This window comes from Cyprinodon tularosa, unplaced genomic scaffold, assembly GCF_016077235.1.
Source record: "Cyprinodon tularosa strain WSP-4 unplaced genomic scaffold, ASM1607723v1 ctg399, whole genome shotgun sequence".
Classification (NCBI taxonomy): Eukaryota; Metazoa; Chordata; class Actinopteri; order Cyprinodontiformes; family Cyprinodontidae; genus Cyprinodon; species Cyprinodon tularosa.
Genome location: NW_024039117.1, coordinates 1,037,490 through 1,056,687, shown reverse-complemented (window position 1 = coordinate 1,056,687; position 19,198 = coordinate 1,037,490). Strand labels below are relative to the sequence as shown.

Here is a 19,198-nt window from a genome sequence, read left to right as displayed (position 1 = left end):
CAAGATTGAAAGTATTAAAAATTGAAAATAAAAGACCAATACTGTTTTGTGTTTAAGAAATTACTGTTAGTTGCTAAAAAGTTGTTGAGAATTTGCTGGCCTTAAGTGTCTATGTACCCGGGGGGAGGTTAAGCATCTCCCTGAAATTAGTTTTTGGAACTTGGGATGTCTGCAAATTTTGGCTACATATTACGTGTTTTCGATGGCAAATCCTCCCTCTTCAAGTTGGCGATCCAACGACCAACCCGTCCGTGGAGGATCAGGAATCAGAAAGGTGAAATAACTCTTTTTTTTCCCTTTACCCGATGTATTCCAGCATCCAGCTGCCATGCACGTGGGCATTGTCAGTTTCACTATAGCTCTGGTGAATTTCAATGGTGAAGTCCTCTGGAAATCTTCAATAATTGTTGTTGATTGCAGATGTGTCTAGTAGTTCCCATTGATTTAGCTTGTAAAGCGGGGAGAATGGCGCTAGGCTTACCGCACCGTGACGTCACTGCTGGAAGATGGCAGGAGGGAGGGGCTACTATATTTGGGCAAAACGTCCCAGACTCAGTGACCACAACAAAAAAATATTGTTTTTATTTTTTTACTGATTAACACTAAATCATTAAATCACCAGGAACATATTAGTTTTAGGTATAGATATGAATTCATTAATTATTCCTTGCTGACCGGACTTTTCCTTTAAATCAGTCCTAGCTGTCTTTATCCATGCTGGCTCAGATCCTGACGTTTGAAAAAGGAGGCAGGGAAAGCAGAATAAAGCCTTAGCCTTGCTGCATGCAGTTAGCCTAGCCTTGTAGCTAAATAATAGTATAAACAAGTCAATCAGCGGCACTTTCTAACGTACAACTGTGACGTCAGCGCTGTGGAGGGAGGTGGTGTGCAGATAAAGCTGCTATCAGCTCTGGGTGCAGAGAGCTGCTCCCAGGATGCTCCTATTGAAGAGGAGTTACTGCGCAACTTTAAGCAGAGACTATGGAGGAAGAGTTATTGGACTAAATCACTAATCCGATGATGAATGAAACAACTTTACTCAGTAAATATTTATTTTGTACATCTATATTTATATATTTAAAAAATATATTTTATAATAAAATTTTTATTTTCCTTTTTTTATGTCTTAATCAAGGTTATTGGGTGACTAGGGGCCCTAGCGCCCTCTATTGACCAGCCACCACTGTGTGTGAATCTGTTAAACCCTACTAATACCTGCCTGTTGTATGTCATAGCTAATAATTCTCCCGAGTAGTTTATCTAATCAGGACAGTTTCTCTGTCCGGATAAAAAGTCGTCTTCATTATGTCTTTGGCAAAGATGTGGGAATGGAATGAGAGCGGTGTCCTAAGAACAAAGCCTAATATTTTGATAAGGCTGGAGCCATGGATGTCTCCTCATCTGCTAACGTCTATGATGTGATGAAGTGATGATGTGGTCCCTGGAGTTGTATAAAATGCTTCTTTGATTCGGGGCCACTTCATAAGATTTGAGCCCAGATGGTAAGCAGCTGCTTTCTGTAACTCTGACCAATTTCTCTGATCTGACCTGCTCCACCCTACTGGGCGACGTCACTGGCCTCAATTTTTTTTCCTCGCAAGGGGGCTTTTTGACTCAGTCTTCGTCTGACTCGTCACCCAGAGCCTGTTTGCCTTGGCAGAGCTGACCAGGGGCATTTAAGTCCCAGACAACTTAGCTTCTGTGACCATCCAGGTATGAAACTCCTCACCCAGGTTAAGGTGGCGGTTCAAGGAGGGGTGTTTCTATTATTATTTCCTTTAGATTTCTTTTCTTTTATCTCCTACACTGATATAAACTTATTTAAATTAAAACTACTCTGAAAAACTAAAGTCATACACCTTGTTTCTCGTTGCACATGCAAACCCCAACAAAAAAAAATCCCTAATAGCTTAAATGGAGAGTTTCCTTCTATTGTTTCAAACCAAGCATAGTGAGAACTTCCTGCTTTATGCAGAGATGGTGACAGAGCTGCTGCTACATAAACAAAGAAACCATCAGAGAGACTTGAGCAGAGAGCAGCATCAACACATCTATTCCACTGGTTCTATTATTATGGCTGAAATAAAATGATACGTTAAAGTAATAATGAGAGTCATCTGTTGCCCTATATATCAGTTAAAGATGAACAACAAAAAACATTTATGGACTTTGATAAGTTTTTTATTGAATGTTATTTAGGGAGAGGGATCCAGCAGGCAGCTGGGAGTTTAAGATCAGAGTGATTCTTTTAGAGAGAAACATGTAAACAATGCTCCATAAAAGCAATGGCAGTTGGTTTAGGCTCCTGGTTGCGATTCCTGGTTTAAGCTCCTGGTCTAGGTTCAGGCTTTGAGTTCCTAGTTTCAGTTCCTGGTTTAGTTACCTGTTTTTTAGGTTCCTGGTTTAGGTCCATAGTTCATGTTCCTAGTTTTAGTTCATGGTTTGGGTTTCCTGGTTTAAGTTCCTGCTTTATTTTCCTGGTTTAAGTTTATATTTTAGGTTCCTGGTATTTTGAGTCCCTGTTTTTTAGGTTCCTCCTGGGCTAGGTTTATTAAAGTTTCAGTTAGGATTAATTCCCTGATTTTTGTTCCTGGTTTAGGTTCCTACTTTGAGTTTCTGGTTTAGGTTCATGTTGTGACATTTACCTGTAGAATATGAATATATACACTACCGTTCAAAAGTTTGGGGTCACCCGATCAATTTTGTGTTTTCCTGAAGAGTCACACTTATTCACCACCATACGTTGTGAAATGAATAGAAAATAGAGTCAAGACATTGACAAGGTTAGAAATAATGATTTGTATTTGAAATAAGATTTTTTTTAAATCAAACTTTGCTTCCGTCAAAGAATCCTCCATTTGCAGCAATTCCAGCATTGCAGACCTTTGGCATTCTAGCTGTTAATTTGTTGAGGTAATCTGGAGAAATTGCTTTGTGATCCAAACACCTCAAACTTGGATTCATCCGTCCACAACACTTTTTTCCAGTCTCCCTCTGTCCAATGTCTGTGTTCTTTTGCCCATATTAATCTTTTTCTTTTATTGGCCAGTCTCAGATATGGCTTTTTCTTTGCCACTCTGCCCTGAAGCCCAGAATCCCGCAGCCGCCTCTTCACTGTAGATGTTGACACTGGTGTTTTGCGGGTACTATTTAATGAAGATGGCAGTTGGGGACCTGTGAGGCGTCTGTTTCTCAGACTAGAGACTCTAATGTACTTATCTTCTTGCTCAGTTGTGCAACGCAGCCTCCCACTTCTTTTCTACTCTGGTTAGAGCCTGTTTGTGCTGTCCTCTGAAGGGAGTAGTACACACCGTTGTAGGAAATCTTCAATTTCTTAGCAATTTCTCGCATGGAATAGCCTTCATTTCTAAGAACAAGAATAGACTGACGGTTTCAGATGAAAGTTCTCTTTTTCTGGCCGTTTTGAGCGTTTAATTGACCCCACAAATGTGATGCTCCAGAAACTCAATCTGCTCAAAGGAAGGTCAGTTTTGCAGCTTCTGTAACGAGCTAAACTGTTTTTAGATGTGTGAACATGATTGCACAAGGGTTTTCTAATCATCAATTAGCCTTCTGAGCCAATGAGCAAACACATTGTACCATTAGAACACTGGAGTGATAGTTGCTGGAAATGGGCCTCTATAGATATTGCACCAAAATCCAGACATTTGCAGCTAGAATAGTCATTTACCACATTAGCAATGTATAAAATGTATTTCTTTTAAATTAAGACTAGTTTAAAGTTATCTTCATTGAAAAGTACAGTGCTTTTCCTTAAAAAATAAGAACATTTCAATGTGACCCCAAACTTTTGAACGGTAGTGTAAGGACTGGGAGTCATGGTTAATTGATAGATCATCAAATTCAAGGGGAAAATCAGTTTACGGTTCTTAGGTAATTATTAACTGTGATCCTCTTGCTCACCAAGATTTTGTCCCCTCACAATCCGGGTGGCTTCTGGGGCGTGTCCAAGTGAGGCCAAATGTCGATACATTCAATAATATCCGTTCAAGATTATCAGCAGATATAATGAGCCATAATAGGTGCAGTTAAAACAATGCAAATTCATTCAGCTTACAATGGTTAATGTTTACCAATGTATTAATAATATAACATTGTAGCCTGTCAGCAAGCCTACATTCTGTTATCTAGCTAGAAGGGGGGGGCTTTCTATAATGTTAAGTCATAAAAACAAGATGGTGGACCCCCTACCATGCGGTCAAAGGAGGTGGAGCAACAAGCTTGAGAAATACTGGAGGTCATGGATCACAGAATGGTGGATGTTATCATGTGACCAAAAAGGGAAGGTTAAGGCTGATTTATACTCAGAAACCAGGTCATGTACGTGTGTGTCACACTTAATGCAAATGTGCCCCCCCCCCCCACCGCAGACACTATGGTGCACTCCCCAAAATTGTAGGTGACCGCAGACAGTGCCGCAGACAGGAGGATTCTGATTGGTCAAATCTACATCCGCTCTACACTATGCGTATTTCCTGTTTGGTACCAGCTTGTTTTGTTTGTATGATCACCATTGTAGAAAATGACTGGTGAAGAAGGACCAGCCAGAAGAGCGATGTGCGCGAGAACGCTGGGACCCTTTTTCGACCTGGATCCCCGCTCTTTTTAGCTTCCATTTCCCTCTGTTGTCGCACAAACTAGACCCCACTTCCTCACTGCCTTGGCTGTATCTAGACCCACCACTAGTTCCTGATTGGCCCTCTGGCGTTGTGGCGTGGAATAACATAGCGCAGACCACGCTTCAATATTGGGCATAAATCAAAAATATCTGCTACAAGCTCACTGCGACACACTGCTGAGGGATTATAACCAGCCCTTTAGACTACAAATGCTGGCTCTTGCTTTACAACGGATCCTCTTATACAGCAGCAAACTATTTGTCCAGATTAGGTAGGATTCCCATAGGCCTGTGGAGCATGATTTTTTCTCTCCAGATTCCTAGCATTTTGTTTCAGAATGTGCAGCTCTGCATTGAACCAGGGAGCAAGCTTTCTATTTTCAAAGTTTTCCTTTTTCAAAGGAGCTGCATTGTCTAAGGCAGTACACAGAACTAGCAACCCCATCAACAAAATCATCAACCTGTGAAGGGGAATAAACTAAGCTTTTGCACTCTGCAGCACTGCTCAGTGACAAAGAGGAGAGAGAAAGTGAGACAGATTCTTTAAAATGTATAACTGCACTTTCTAATAATGATTTGCTAATGTGAAACCTTCTTTGGGGGGAGGAGAACTCTGTTAAAGTAATCCTGAAGGTTATTAGAAAGTGGTCAGAGAGGACAGGGTTGTGAGGAAATACTGTTGTTTCTTCACATTCTATGTCAGAGGTCAGCACAAGATTCAAAGTATGAAGATGAGAATGTGTGGGTGTATTCACATTTTAAACAAAGCCAATAGCATAGATAGCTTTAAAGGCTGTGCTTTATTAAAGGCTTCATTAAAGGCTTGCACTTAAGCTATCCCCTACAATGTCAGCAAGGATGTTAAAATCTCCCACTATGATGACTCTGTCAGTATTTGATACCAAATCAGAAAGGAACTCTGAAAACTCATCTAAAAATTCAGAGTAAGGACCTGGTGGACGATACAAAGTTACAAAAAGAAGAGGTTTTCTTGCTTTGCAATTTGGATCAGGGAAATTAAGGGTTAAATGTTCAAAAGAGTTGTAGGAATTAATTGTTTTGGGAGTAATCAGTAAGTCAGACTGGAAGATTGTTGCTACTCCTCCTCCTCGCCCAGAACTTCTGGGTATGTGAAAATTTAAATAGCTTGAAGGAGTTGCCTCATTTATGCTCACATAATCCTCTTGCTGCAGCCAGGTTTCTGTAAGGCAAAACAAGTCAATGTGATTATCACAAATCAAGTCATTAACTAGCAGACTTTTAGAGGAAAGCAATCTTATGTTAAACAGACCGCATTTAATTGTTTTAACTTTTTCCCCAATTGGAGTTATTTTAATTTTAATTAGATTATCATGATTTACTCCTTTGGGAATCTTTGCTAATTTATTAGATTTTGGTCGTGGGCAAGACACTGTCTGGATGGAGTAAAGAGTGGGTGACAGTAGAGAAGCTGCAGAGATGTGTGTTAAACTACAACTCTGCTTCCTGGTCTGCACCCTGGGGGGTCAGGGTTTTGGAGGACTAATAAATGTGGCCAGATTCCTAGAAAGAAGAGCTGCACCATCCAAAGTGGGATGGATGCCGTCCTTCCGAATCAGACCAGGCTTTCCCCAAAAGGATTGCCAATTATTAATGTAGCCCACGTTGTTTTCAGGGCACCACCTAGACAACCAGCGGTTGAATGACGACATGCGGCTAAACATGTCATCGCTGGTCAGATCAGGGAGGGGACCAGAGAAAATTACAGAGATTGTTTTGGCAAACTTACACACCGAAGCAACACTAATTTTAGTGACCTCCGATCGGCGTAACCGGGTGTCATTACCACCAGCGTGAATAACAATCTTACTGTATTTAACCTTATCCTTAGCCAGTAGTTTCAGGTAGGATTTGATGTCGCCCGTTCTGGCCCCCGGCAAACATTTGACTATGGTCCCTGGTGTCTCTAATGCCACGTTTCTGACTATGGAGCTGCCAATCACCAGAGTGGGCTTCTCAGTGGGTGTGTCACTGAGTGGGGAAAACCGGTTAGAAACGTGAACGGGTTGGTGGTGACCAGTGGGCAGAGATCCACGACTATGCTTTCTGCGTACAGTTACCCAATCGCCTGGCTGCTCAGGCACTTTTGGAGGAGAGCTACGTGGGGGGCCTACTTTAACTCCTGGATGTTCAACAGCCTGAAGCCTGGATTCTAACTCTGACACCCTCGCCTCCAAAGCTACAAAAATACTGCACTTATTACACATCCCATTATCACTAAAGGAGGCAGAGGAATAACTGAACATCTGACACAGAGAGCAGGAGAGAGGAGAGGAAGAAGGAAGAGTTGGAAAAGAGTTTATGCTTCTAGTTTACGTTCCTGACTTTTTAAGTCCCTGTTTTTTAGGTTCCTGCTTTGGGTTCTAAGTTTATTTTCCTGGTTTATGTTACTGATTTCTATTCCTGGTTATGAATGTCCCTTTTGAAGGTTGTTTATTAAATCTCAGGAATTTCTTCCTTCAGCTTTGTTAACAACAGCTGATATACTCCTGATAAAAGCACATCCATTTATTTATCTAAATAAACACAAAGTTATGTCAATGTGTTTTATTACCGTGACTTTCTTTTGTTGATACTTTAAATATATACGTACATAAATAAAGCCAAATAAGGAATAAACATCTGTAATTATCTGAATTTGATGACATTATTTAATCATTTGAAATTACAGGATGAAGGAGAACCGTTTGTTGAAAAATGTATTTTTAGCTATGGTGAACTATAGTGACTGAAGCCCTTTATTTTGAAAAACTACACAAACAGGAAGCTGTTTTCTGCATGTTGTTGTGGAGTTTGACAGTCAGCTCTCAGAGACGCTCATTCCTGTGAAGGAGCGGCAGGTCTGGAGGACATTCAGTCAGAAAACAGACTACAGTAGGTTTCAGTGGAAACTGTTCTGGCCCAGTATGATGGACCAAACTGGTCTCTTAACGCTGCTGGGATTCCTGCTTTGTGGTAAGTTCAATAAGAAGAGACCGAAAATGATGTCACTGTGTGAACTAATGAGGTTAATTAGTGAGATTCACTGTAATGAGCTTCCTGATGTTAGGACTAACTACACTGTTGTGCTGAACTGCTCAAAACTTTAAAAAAATCCCAAATCTTTGGAGTCTGCTGGGTTTATTATCTGGGGCCGCAGTGGGATCTGGATCAGGGGACAACTCCAGAGGGAAGCAGATTAGGATTATTTTTAATAGTGAGAGTAACAGTTTACCCTCCCTGTTCCTGTGAGTCTGCTTCAACCTGTTTGTATTTTTAAGGCTTTACAATATGTATCATCTTCGTAGTATCAGTGTGTGAAATATTTATATGCCAAAAGATAGTTTAAAGTTTTTTAAAGTATTTTGAACCTGTATTTTACTTTCTAATGAAAAACTTTAATGCCACAGAGACCGAAGCACAGATTAGAGAGAGAGAAAGAAAATAGATTGATATTAAAACTAGTATTTTTATTTCATTATTTACCAATATCATCGGTTGACTTTCTGATATTGTTCATCGCTGTTTTTTCTCTAAAACAAACCCTCTGAACCGGTGCTTTGGTTTGGCTTTTATTCAGTCTCAAATTTCATACACATACAAACAGAGTGCAAACACCATTCACATTAATTTGAAACAAATGGAACTTATACGTAAAACTTTACATCCATTGGCCGTTCTCTATAGGATACATGCCGAGGTCTCCCCTTCCTGCACCCTGGAGACACTATGCTTGATATGATTCAAAATAAGATTTAAAATATTCACATCATCAGTATTTTTGGTGTCTAAAAAAATGCTGGAGTGCAAGTAATGTGACTCATATAATTCCTGTTTCAGATCTATTTAGGCTAGATAAAGACTGCATAGACTGATCTATAGACTGAAAAGTTTACTTGTCAAGTACGTAGAAATGGAGTCTAGACCTGAATTTACCGGCAATTACTTATTTACCTAATATATTTTAAAGGAAGTTAAATCTGTGACTGAAAAAGTTTATTGGATGCAATCAAAATAAAATGATGAGCCTCATGAAAAAGGGTCCAAAATATTTGCCTTTCTTTGGCGTTCTGCTGTTCTTTTGTTTGACCTGGTTTTGCTGAGTTTCCTGTCATGTCAGGAAGCTGATCGCAGTCTTCCCGTTTCCTCCAGTATGGTCATCCGACTTCATAGGAAGTCCAAACAATGGCATTCCTCTGGAGCTGCCACAAATAGATATAGTCTGGGAGTAGTTTGAATATGTTCTTGTTTTCTTGCTATGAAAAGGGAACTCAGAGACATTGAGATGGCTCCTAAAGGTGAGGTCATTGATACCTATAGGTATATTTGTTTTGTAGTCTGGACTTTAGACTTCATTGATCTCACTGTGGAGAAATTCACTTGTCACATAGTTATTGCACAAGTTATTGCTGTTGTGGCGTTCTCTTTGAACAGGAAGAAACCTCCAGCAGAATCAGGCTCAGTGTGAGCGGCCATCTGCTAAGGCCGACTGGGGTTCAAGGAGACAGAAGCAGACATAGAAAACGAACATAGAAGCTCGGATCTGTAAATACTTTCTATGTTAGAAAATCTAACGGTAAACTTGCTCTGCAGGTGGATCTGTCTGGGAAAGAAACTGTTAAACAAAGGAGCTCTGAGTCAGTTTTCATGTCAAAGGATGAAATGGAGAGCCGATACCTTTAGGAGAGAACCTGTACTAAAGACTGAAAAACAGGCCGGAGTCACAGCCAAACAGGAACAGACCAGATGAAGCTACTATGAGAAAAAGCAGAGAGCAGAACGTTAGAGATTGAACTAACAGATTCTGCAGAGTGGGAGAATAGACGTGAATGACGTGGAATGATGAAAAAGGGGTCCCTAGGATCAAAGCAATCTATACCCAGTTCAGATTCTATGGCAACCTCAGATGCTGCCCCACCTTCCAGAGACAAACCAATCATAGTTAGAAAGGTGGAATGAATGTGACAGACTGGGGACCTGTCCAGGGTGTAACCTGCCTTTTCCCCATAGACTGCTGGAGATAAGAAGGAGAGGATGGATGGATGGATGGATGGATGGATGGATGGATGGATGGATGGATGGATGGATGGATGGATGGATGGATGGATGGATGGATGGATGGATGCTTTTTCATTAGCTGGGATTTTTTTAGGCCACTGTATCGGTCATCTATATTCATGATATTCGTATTAAACACATTTTTTATGTCCAACCATGTGCTGGTTTGTAAAACGTTTACAATTTAGTCAGAAGTGACATTAAATGTCGGTTAATTTCAACCAAAAAAAAAAAGAAAGTAAGAGGGCCAGTTCTACATATTATCAGAGAAACACTGCGTAACTTCTGACCCAAGTATTCATAACTCATAGTGAGACTCTAATGTAGACTTAGCAGGAACCATTTAGTCTATATCCCCACTGTGTCCTCCTCAGGTACCAGAGCTCAGACTGAGGACATAGCACCAAGCATTGTCCACCAGCCCTCTGATGTGGTGGCGAAACTGGGCAACCCTGCCACTCTCTCATGCCGGGTGGACGGTAGCCCCAAGCCCACCATCGAGTGGCTGAGGAACGGTCAACCCCTGGGGACTGAGATGGGGGCTGGCCCGGGTCAACCCCTGGTTCTGTCAGAGGGGAGCCTGTTCTTTCTAAGAGTTGGAGGAGGCAAGCGAGGCCAGTCCCATGAGGGCGTCTACGCCTGCGTTGCCAGAAACAGCGCCGGTGTGGCCATCAGCCGCAACGCCTCGTTGTTTATAGCAGGTAAGATGGGGGTATAAACGGATTTCCTGTCCTATGATGATATTTAAAGACAGCTAATTATTGGATCGCATAAAGACTTTACTAAAGCAATAGAGATGTTTTGATTGAAATATCTGCAATTACATGTCAAACATGGAGCTTAAAGTAAAAGGACAATATGTACACTATCAGCTCTCTGTGTTGAAAAGTTGCTGAAGGCTTAAACCATCCTTTTTAAAGCAGGTGAATGTAATGGATGCATTCACTAAAAAACTCACAGAGAAACCAGATGAAGGTGCAGTTCCTCCAAGGTTTAACATAAGTCACCAAAGAACAGAAAATAAAGACCATAACAGGCTGGTAAAGTTCTGTTACCAAAAACACAAACTAAAGCTGGTCTGGGCCGGAAATTACGCTAAATACCGCCTGAATAACACAGAGAATGACGGCCCTTTGCTGCCCAGATCTGATTTACAAGAAGTACCCCATTACGGGGAGTGTTGGAAGTGCCCGTTTCGATCCCCACAGCCTGCACTCTGGGTTCCTGAGCAAGACCCTTAACCCCACACTGCTCCCCGGGCTCCGATCAATGGCAGCCCACTGCTCCCCAAGGGGATGGGTTAAATGCAGAGAACGAATTTCCCCATGGTGGGACAATAAAGTGATTTACATTTACATGCAAGGGCCAGCTGGGGACCATCTGGAGGACCTGTGCTGGCCCAAAACTGTTTTAGCGCTACAAGTTTTGTAGTTTTGAATGATTTGAATGTACTGATTCGGTTCCCTCTATAGAACTGCTGATCCCATCTCTACCTACATGGGGGACTGTGGGATCATCAGTGCAATATAAACACCTCCACAATCACTGTGAGCTTTGGTGCTTGAGGTGTTTCCAGGTTCCTGGTCCCGGTGGAACCCATTATTCGGGTCCAGCTCAGTTTAAAAGTCAACTCTGTGTTCTTGTAGTTCTTAAGGATGAGTTCAGAGCAGAACCTAGTGATGTGGAGGCGGCTGAAGGGGAGGCGGCCGTCTTAAATTGTGAGCCACCGCTGGGACGCCCAGAACCTAATGTATTGTGGAAGAAGGACGGCATTCCCATCAACAACACGGACCCCCACTACACAGTAAGAGCCCCGACCCATCATCTACTGCAGCCTCTATGCGAAGCCACTAACTGATGGCTCTGTTCTGCAGAAGCTGAGTGGGAAGCTGATCGTTGAGCCTGCAGAGAAGAGCCATTCTGGGTCTTATGTCTGTGAAGCCAGAAACATCATGGGAGTGAGACAGAGCAGGCCGGCTCGGCTTTCTGTGCTGGGTGAGAGCAGAACCAGGAGCTCTGACAAGCAAACCCTCTGACTAACTCACAGCCATCCACTGAGTTTCTGCTTTCCTCTGCAGCCAAACCTGCTTTTGTTCTGAGGCCAGAAAATGTGTCTGTGAGGACGGGAGAGTCCGCCCACTTCCACTGCCAGGCTAAAGGTGACCCCCCTCCTGCTGTGGCGTGGAGCCGAGACCGAAGCCCTCTGCCCAATGGCAGGTAGACGCCTTCAGTTTCCGATCTACCTTCAGTCATCTGTGACAGACAGGATGTCTGAGGAAGAGTTTAGCTCATGGTTAACTTCCTGTTCCTGTGGAGGTGTTGACAGCGCTCCACCTGTCCCAGTCTGAGGTACCGTGGCCCAGTTGACCGGTCCTTGTGATGCGCTCTGCTTCCAGGTATCTCATCAACCCAGACCAGACTCTGCAGCTCCATTATGTGACGGCGCAGGATGCTGGCCTGTACACCTGCACTGCTGCCAATCATGTAGGTGTTGTCAGGGCCACCGCAACGCTTCAAGTCCAAGGTCAGTTTAATTCTCTCTCTGAACTGTTTTTCCAGTGCTTTGTATTGGATTTGATGTTGCTGGAAATTCTGCAGCATCAAACAGAGTCAATCAGCTTCTACCCTAATGGCTGCAGGCAGCCTGTAATCCTCCTTTTAGTCAGTTTAAACTGTTCAACAAATCAAGAGAGTGCTAGAAGAATGACTTTTAGATCCCAGTGATTTAATTGTCCAGCTAAAAATCTTAATTAAATGGAGAATGTGTGGAGAAGAAAATAACAAAAGATTGATCTGTGCTAATCTAAATCATCCCATGGAGGTCTGGATGTGTTCGCAGAAGGAGCCGTTAGAAGCCGCCAGACTGTGACCGCCTAAGATGGAGTAGCACGGAGGAGCTGCTACAGTCCGTGGCTACGAGCTAACCACGATAGCTAAAACGGGAGACATCCCGCATGGTACCATGAGTTATAAAATTAGCCCCCTTGCAAATCGCCTCTTATTGTTGCACCGGATTGGTCCAAATGATGAGAGGACTGGAGCGAAGACTGGCCTGCAGAAAGCGGACCGAGCTGAAGGCCTTCACTCCACTGAACCAAATCAATAAGTGCATCCTTTCCCCTCCTTTCCATCTGATGCTTAATAAGTGCCCTGCTTAGGTGAACTACAGTTAGAATAGAATAGTCCTGTTGCTGGTTTTATTTGAAATAATCTCTCTGATTCAACTACTGATGGTTAAAGGTTTAACTGAATGCTAATGCTCACTACAGACCGAACAAGTCACGTGTTGCTGAAGCTAAATGCTACATCATGAACATGCTATTATAAAGGACACTTTTAAATGCATTAATCCTTAAACTTTGAACATCACTAAGACTTTGAACGGTCTCTTAAACCCCTCTTCACTTATTTCTTTAATTTTGCTTATTTTCAGTAGTGTTTAGTGTTTTGCTTAGTTATTACATATAATACTCTTTAATTGTGACCCTGCCTATGAAAACCCAGCTAAAGTCATTTTTTGGTGAATCTCAACTTAATGTATAAAACCATTCTACACAATGTTAAGAATGGTTTTATACATTAAGTTGAGATTCACCAAAAAATGACTTTAGCTGGGTTTTCATAGGCAGGGTCACAATTGTATCTAATAAAGGTACCATTGTATTTTAACCCGTGGTCTTTTGTGTTCATTTTACACAGTGAACGATTTATCAGTCAGGTTGGATTCACTCTTCTTTCAATAGCATCCGAATGAACAGAGACACGTTTATTTGGTTGGTGATTAATAACGTTGCCAAGAGCCATAGCCTGAATTACTAAATTGGTGAAAGAACACCGGATTTTTAATAGCTAGATTCAGGAGTCTAACCTTTTAGGAAAGGGGCTAAAACCCTGGTCAGTAAGCAAATTACAGTTATAATCATTCAACCAATAATAAATAACAAGTTTTACCCTTGATTTGAATGGCCTATTAATTAACTATAACTTCCAGTTCTAGTTATTTAAAATATTCATAATCTTCTGATTAAATTCACAACAGCCTTCAAACGAGTTCTCTCTAAGGCTCTGAGGTTCTCATGGTGGAAGCTGATGGCTACCAAATGCAGACATGTCAAGTAACAAAGTAGAAATACTTAATTTCTTGACTTTAGTAGAAATGTTGGCTATCTATTCTTTACTGGAGTAACTGAATTTCAGACATTTTACTTTCTACTCCTTACATTGTAAAAATAGTCTCGTTAGTTTTGTTTCATTTAAGCTCATTTTAATTATGGCCTGTTGGCATTTAGAAAAAATAAAAACCATCAAAATAATTAGTTTCATCCAGACAATTAATTTATTTGTGGTTGGACTCGGTGCTGCCCCAACTTGTTGTTCACCTCATACCAAAATAAATAGTTCATCAAGATGATGCAAAGTTAAATTTGACCAGTTACCATTAGTTATAAAACTAAAAAAAATGAAGTTTAAGGAAGTTATCATCCAGAATTATAGAAAAATGTTGTTTTAATAGGGTAGAGCAGTAAAGCTTCTGGCCTTAACAGTTTTTACTGCATTACTTTTACTTTTATACTTTACTTAGTTTTAAAAATGGTACTTTTACACTTTTACTGGAGTAAAAATCTTAAGTTGATCCTCTAACTTCAACAAAAGTGTTTTTAAACACTAGGATTTATACTTCTACTGGAGCAACCAACATTAATAGTTTTGACACCTCTGACCATGTGGTAGCACAGACCATCCCAGTGTGATGCTGGAGGATGCTCTCCTCATGTTCTCGACAGTGTCTCTCCTCTGGCGTCCCCCTGAGGGAGTGAACTTGTTCCAGTCAGGCTCAGTGTGTCATCCTGAAGGGCGTGGGGCTGGAAGCACAGCTAGCCGTGGACGACATCAGGCCTTCAGTCACCGTTATGGAGACTGTTTGGGACGTTCTGAGAAGAAACATGGATATCAGGGGCCTGCAGGAGCTCATTTTGCAAGAGCTCATTTTGCTGGAGGCAATTTTGCTGTCATCTTGTGTAGTGGTGCTCCTATGGACCCCTCGGGTCCTGGTCTGTCTCCTCCATGCTATGGACCCTGTGCTGAAGGACACAGCAAACCTTTGTGCCTCAGCTGGCATTATTGTACCATCCTGGCTTAGCTCCACTCCCTGACCAACCTCTGTGGGTGAAACTGATTCAGGCTGAATTACTCTGATGTCAGGTTTGGATCAGGAGATCCCACCTAGTAGGAAAACCTTCATTGATGCGTTCAAAGACATTTATATTTATTTTTTTACCTTCTGCTTTTGCAGAAGCTCCCAGAAGTGAACAGAGGGATTTCCACAGAGAGCTTTCCGCCTTACGAGTGGCTCTAGATAACGTCGCCATGGCGGCCTCTGGATCCAACATGTCTCTGGTTCAGTGGAAGGTAGGGGAGCTGCTGGTTCAGAGCTTCACAGCAGGAGCGGCTGAGCAGTTTGAACTTTGGTGTTTTCTGTGAACAGCTCCAGAACTTCCCAGCTCAGCCACACTACCTGGATGGCTTTGAGGTTCTCTATCGCTCCCTGCTGCCTGCCAGCTCCGACTGGGCAGGAAAGAAGGTCTCACTGCCGAGCTTCCAGACGCAGGTGGGACCCCTGAAGAGGGGCTACAAGTATGAGTTCAAGGTCCGTCCTTATGGCAGCAGCTTGTTTGGAAGGGAGAGCAACACCCGGCATCTCAGGGTCCCTGAGAAAGGTGAGGAAGGCTTTAACACTTTTCCCTCCACCTAAATTCATCAATTTAAACCGACTCATTTCATTCAAACAGTGCCCAGTGCCCCCCCACAGGCAGTGTCCATAACAGTGGACCATGAGAAGAACAACAGCATCCGTCTGAGCTGGGAGCCTCCTCCTCATGACAGCCACAATGGGGTCCTCCAGGGCTACCAGGTACTCCAGGTTATTTCTATAGCACCAATTCACATCATGTCATCTCAAGGCACTTTCCAGATCATCCAGTCAGATTGATTCAAAGTTTTCTATCTAAGGAAAACCAGCTGATTGCATCGACTCATTGACTCTTCAGCAATTCCTCACACTAAGCATGCTTGTAGTGACAGTGGAGAGGAAAAACTCCCTTTGAACAGGAAGAAACCTCCAGCAGAACCAGGCTCAGTGTGAGCGGCCATCTGCTGAGGCCCACTGGGGTTCAAGGAGACAGAAGCAGACATAGAAAAAGAAGCATAGATACAAAAGGCAACTGCCAACCAGCTCCACAGGCGGCCCCGAAACAGGACTACACTGAAAAGCAGACCAAGCTCCAACATCTAGAAACAAAGGTGTTGATGGCAGCAGCACAGCTGATATTTCTCTCCAGGATGGAGTCACAGCCAAACAGGAACAGACCAGATGAAGCTACTATGAGAAAAGGCAGAGAGAGCAGAACGTTAGAGATTGAACTAACAGATTCTGCAGAGTGGGAGAATAGAGATAGAATGAAGAAAAAAAAAAAAGGAAAAGGGCTCCCTATGTCCTCCAGCAGTCTAAGCCTATAGCAGCATAACTATAGAGATAGCTCAGGATAACCTGAGCCACTCTAACTATAAGCTTTATCAAAAAGGAAAGTTTTAAGCCTAGCCTTAAAAGTAGACAGGGTGTCTGCCTCACGGACTAAAACTGGTAGTTGGTTCCACAGGAGAGGAGCCTGAGAACTAAAAGATCTGCCTCCCATTCTACTTTTAGAAATTCTAGGAACCACTAGTAAACCTGCAGATTGAGAGCGAAGTGCTCTGTTAGGAACATCAGGAACAATCAGATCTCTGATATCAGATGGAGCTTGGCCATTTAAGGCTTTATATGTGAGAAGGAGGATTTTAAATTCTATTCTGGATTTAACAGGAAGCCAATGAAGAGAAGCCAGGATAGGAGAGATATGATCTCTCTTTTTCATTTTCATCAGAACTCTGGCTGCAGCATTTTGGATCAGCTGAAGGCTTTTAACTACAGTTTGTGGACTTCCTGATAGTAAAGAATTACAATAGTCCAGCCTTGAAGTAACAAATGCATGGACTAGTTTCTCAGCATCACCCCTGGACAGGAGATTTCTCATTTTTGCAATGTTCCTCAGATGAAAGAAGGAAATTCTAGAAACCTCTTTGATCTGGGATTTAAATGACAGGTCCTGATCATCATCTTCATCCAGAGTATTGACTAAATTCCTTCCTTCCTTCCTTCCTTCCTTCCTTCCTTCCTTCCTTCCTTCCTTCCTTCCTTCCTTCCTTCCTTCCTTCCTTCCTTCCTTCCTTCCTTCCTTCCTTCCTTCCTTCCTTCCTTCCTTCCTCTGAATTTCCAAATGTCTACATTTTGTCCTTTTTTAAGTGGGAGAAATGTTTCTTATCGTGATTATTTTTTCATAATTCAATTAAGACTTTAATTATAATCTAATATTTATATCAGAAATGTATGTTTATCTTTTTAAGGTGCAGTAATGTTGGTTTTTAAATAAAGATTTTAAGCTTGAAATCATTTCTAATTTTGAAACCTAAAAGTATAGTAAACATAAGTTATCTTTTTCTGTTTTTAAAGAAGGTCATGCTTTGATTTGTGGCTGTAATGTGGTTTTATTAGCTGGACTAGAGTCAAAAAGGAGTCTGTGGATCGTAAAGGTTGCAGAACCCTGATTCAGAGCAACAGCTTAACATTAATGAAGGTAATCCTTCATAATAAGGTTAGAAAGTTGTTCAGCAAAGCAGAGGAGAATGAGCATCAGCCTTCTTCCTCTGATGATGAAGATGTGAACCCCTCCTTCAGGTGTGGTGTGTGGATTCGGAGGAGCAGCAGCATCAGAACTGGACGGTGGACAGCAGTCAGCACAGCCTGGACATCTCCTCCCTGAAACCAGACAAACAGTACTGGATCACCATGGCGGCTGTGAACGGTGCTGGAGTCGGCGCGCTTAGCGACCCTCACGGGTTTTTCATCAGTGAGTTTTTTCATTGTTTGTCCATCAGGACCTTACTGCAGGATTTGACCCCTGCAGGATTTGACCCCCCTGGACTGTCTGCTGTTCCTCAGACCCACAGCTTGGAGCCGCCGCACACTGGGACAGAAAACCTGCCCTGGCCCTGCTCCAGGAGCCGGAGTTCATTGGCAGCGTTGGTGCCCTCCTGTGGTGCCTTCTGATGATTGCAGCTGTTGTTCTGTTCAGATGCCGCAGCAGCAGGGGGCGCCTGTTAGCTCAGCATGGCAAGGCTAAAGGTAGGCTAACGGATGTCTGCAGGAGTCCAAGGAAGTAGAAATGAATCTGATGATTGTTCTCCTCAGGTCTGCGTAGATTGGCCAGTGAAGATCTCATCATCAAACACAGGTGAGATGAGGCCTCATGATTCATTGAACCATTGAGCCCATAGCTGGTGAAGATTCTCAGTCATTCAGGTCAGAGTCATTCCAAAAAAAGCTTAAAAAAAATCCACTGGACTTTGTTTCCAAGTTTGAAGACGTTTCTCTTCCCATCCTGGAAGCTTTTTCGATTCCAAATGACAGAAATAGCGTTCAGTTCCAGGTTTTATCCAGCAGCCCAACAAAGCCTTGTTTTAGTTTAGAAAACATGCAAATAGAAACGGATACCTGTCTATGTCTCTGAAAGGAGGGTCGTTAAAGGAATTTTCTTCCTTGCTGAATAGCATCAGGTCCATACATTCTTCAATCCGTCTTTCTCATGTAAGCTGACATTGTATTTTTAGGTATCAAAATTTAAGATATCATGAATCAGTAACTGTTTCAGTGAAGAAAGCAGCAGAGTCCAGCTTTTTTAATCAGAATAGAAGATAGAGAAAATAATGTTGACAAAGAATGAGGTGGGGAATGCTTAAGAGGTTTACTTCCTCGCTGTCCTGGCCAGCAACAGCCTCTTTCTCCCCTCTAGCGTACTATTTTCCAGCAGATGGATTCAATCTCCTCTATGCTCCTTCAATCCTCAGCAGTTAGCCTAGCTAGCCTCAGTCAGCTGCAGCCTCTCCCTGCTCTGGTGTTCTGTCTGCCCTTCGGGCTCCTCCAGTCTGATGCTACGTTCAGACCGCACGCTGCAGAAGAAGAGGAAGCAGCTGGTTTCAATCAGGGGTGGACTGGGACAAAAAAATCAGCCCTGGCATTTTGGACTAGACTGGCCCACCACATTTTTTTGGTGTACTGAATGTGTATACCAACTGTGCAATACATTGAGGTCAGGTTAATGGAAATTAGTGACAGAGGACACTTAAAATACTTCCAAAATCTTAAATTATTTACACTGTAAAATGTTAACTCCACCACAGCACAGCAACAGTTCTTATATCAGAGAGAGAGAGAGAGGGAGAGGGAGGGAGAGAGAGAGAGAAGGAGAGAGAGAGACACAGAGAAAAGTCACAGTCAACCACACAAATTACGCTACTCTTCTCATGCTCTTCTGTGCGCTGGTGCTCATGCCTCCAATCAGACATCCCAGTAATAAATGAGCTTGTGTCAGAAGTCTTTCCAAATGCAAT

At 42.4% G+C, this 19,198-nt stretch overlaps 1 protein-coding gene across 3 annotated transcripts in view; it reads left to right on the top strand.

The window, feature by feature from the left end:
- Positions 1-19,198, top strand: part of robo4 (roundabout, axon guidance receptor, homolog 4 (Drosophila)) — a 40,725-nt gene that overhangs the window by 3,983 nt on the left and 17,544 nt on the right. For 2 of the 3 annotated variants that reach the window (XM_038297829.1, XM_038297828.1), the window contains exons 2-12: positions 10,090-10,416; positions 11,362-11,519; positions 11,590-11,710; positions 11,794-11,932; positions 12,112-12,239; positions 15,009-15,124; positions 15,201-15,432; positions 15,505-15,626; positions 17,487-17,658; positions 17,751-17,933; positions 18,000-18,042. In XM_038297829.1, coding sequence (XP_038153757.1) covers positions 10,090-10,416; positions 11,362-11,519; positions 11,590-11,710; positions 11,794-11,932; positions 12,112-12,239; positions 15,009-15,124; positions 15,201-15,432; positions 15,505-15,626; positions 17,487-17,658; positions 17,751-17,933; positions 18,000-18,042 — 1,741 coding nt within the window. Of the gene's footprint in view, positions 1-7,467; positions 7,634-10,089; positions 10,417-11,361; positions 11,520-11,589; positions 11,711-11,793; positions 11,933-12,111; positions 12,240-15,008; positions 15,125-15,200; positions 15,433-15,504; positions 15,627-17,486; positions 17,659-17,750; positions 17,934-17,999; positions 18,043-19,198 lie in introns of those variants that run through there. The other variant, XM_038297830.1, reaches the window with a different exon arrangement.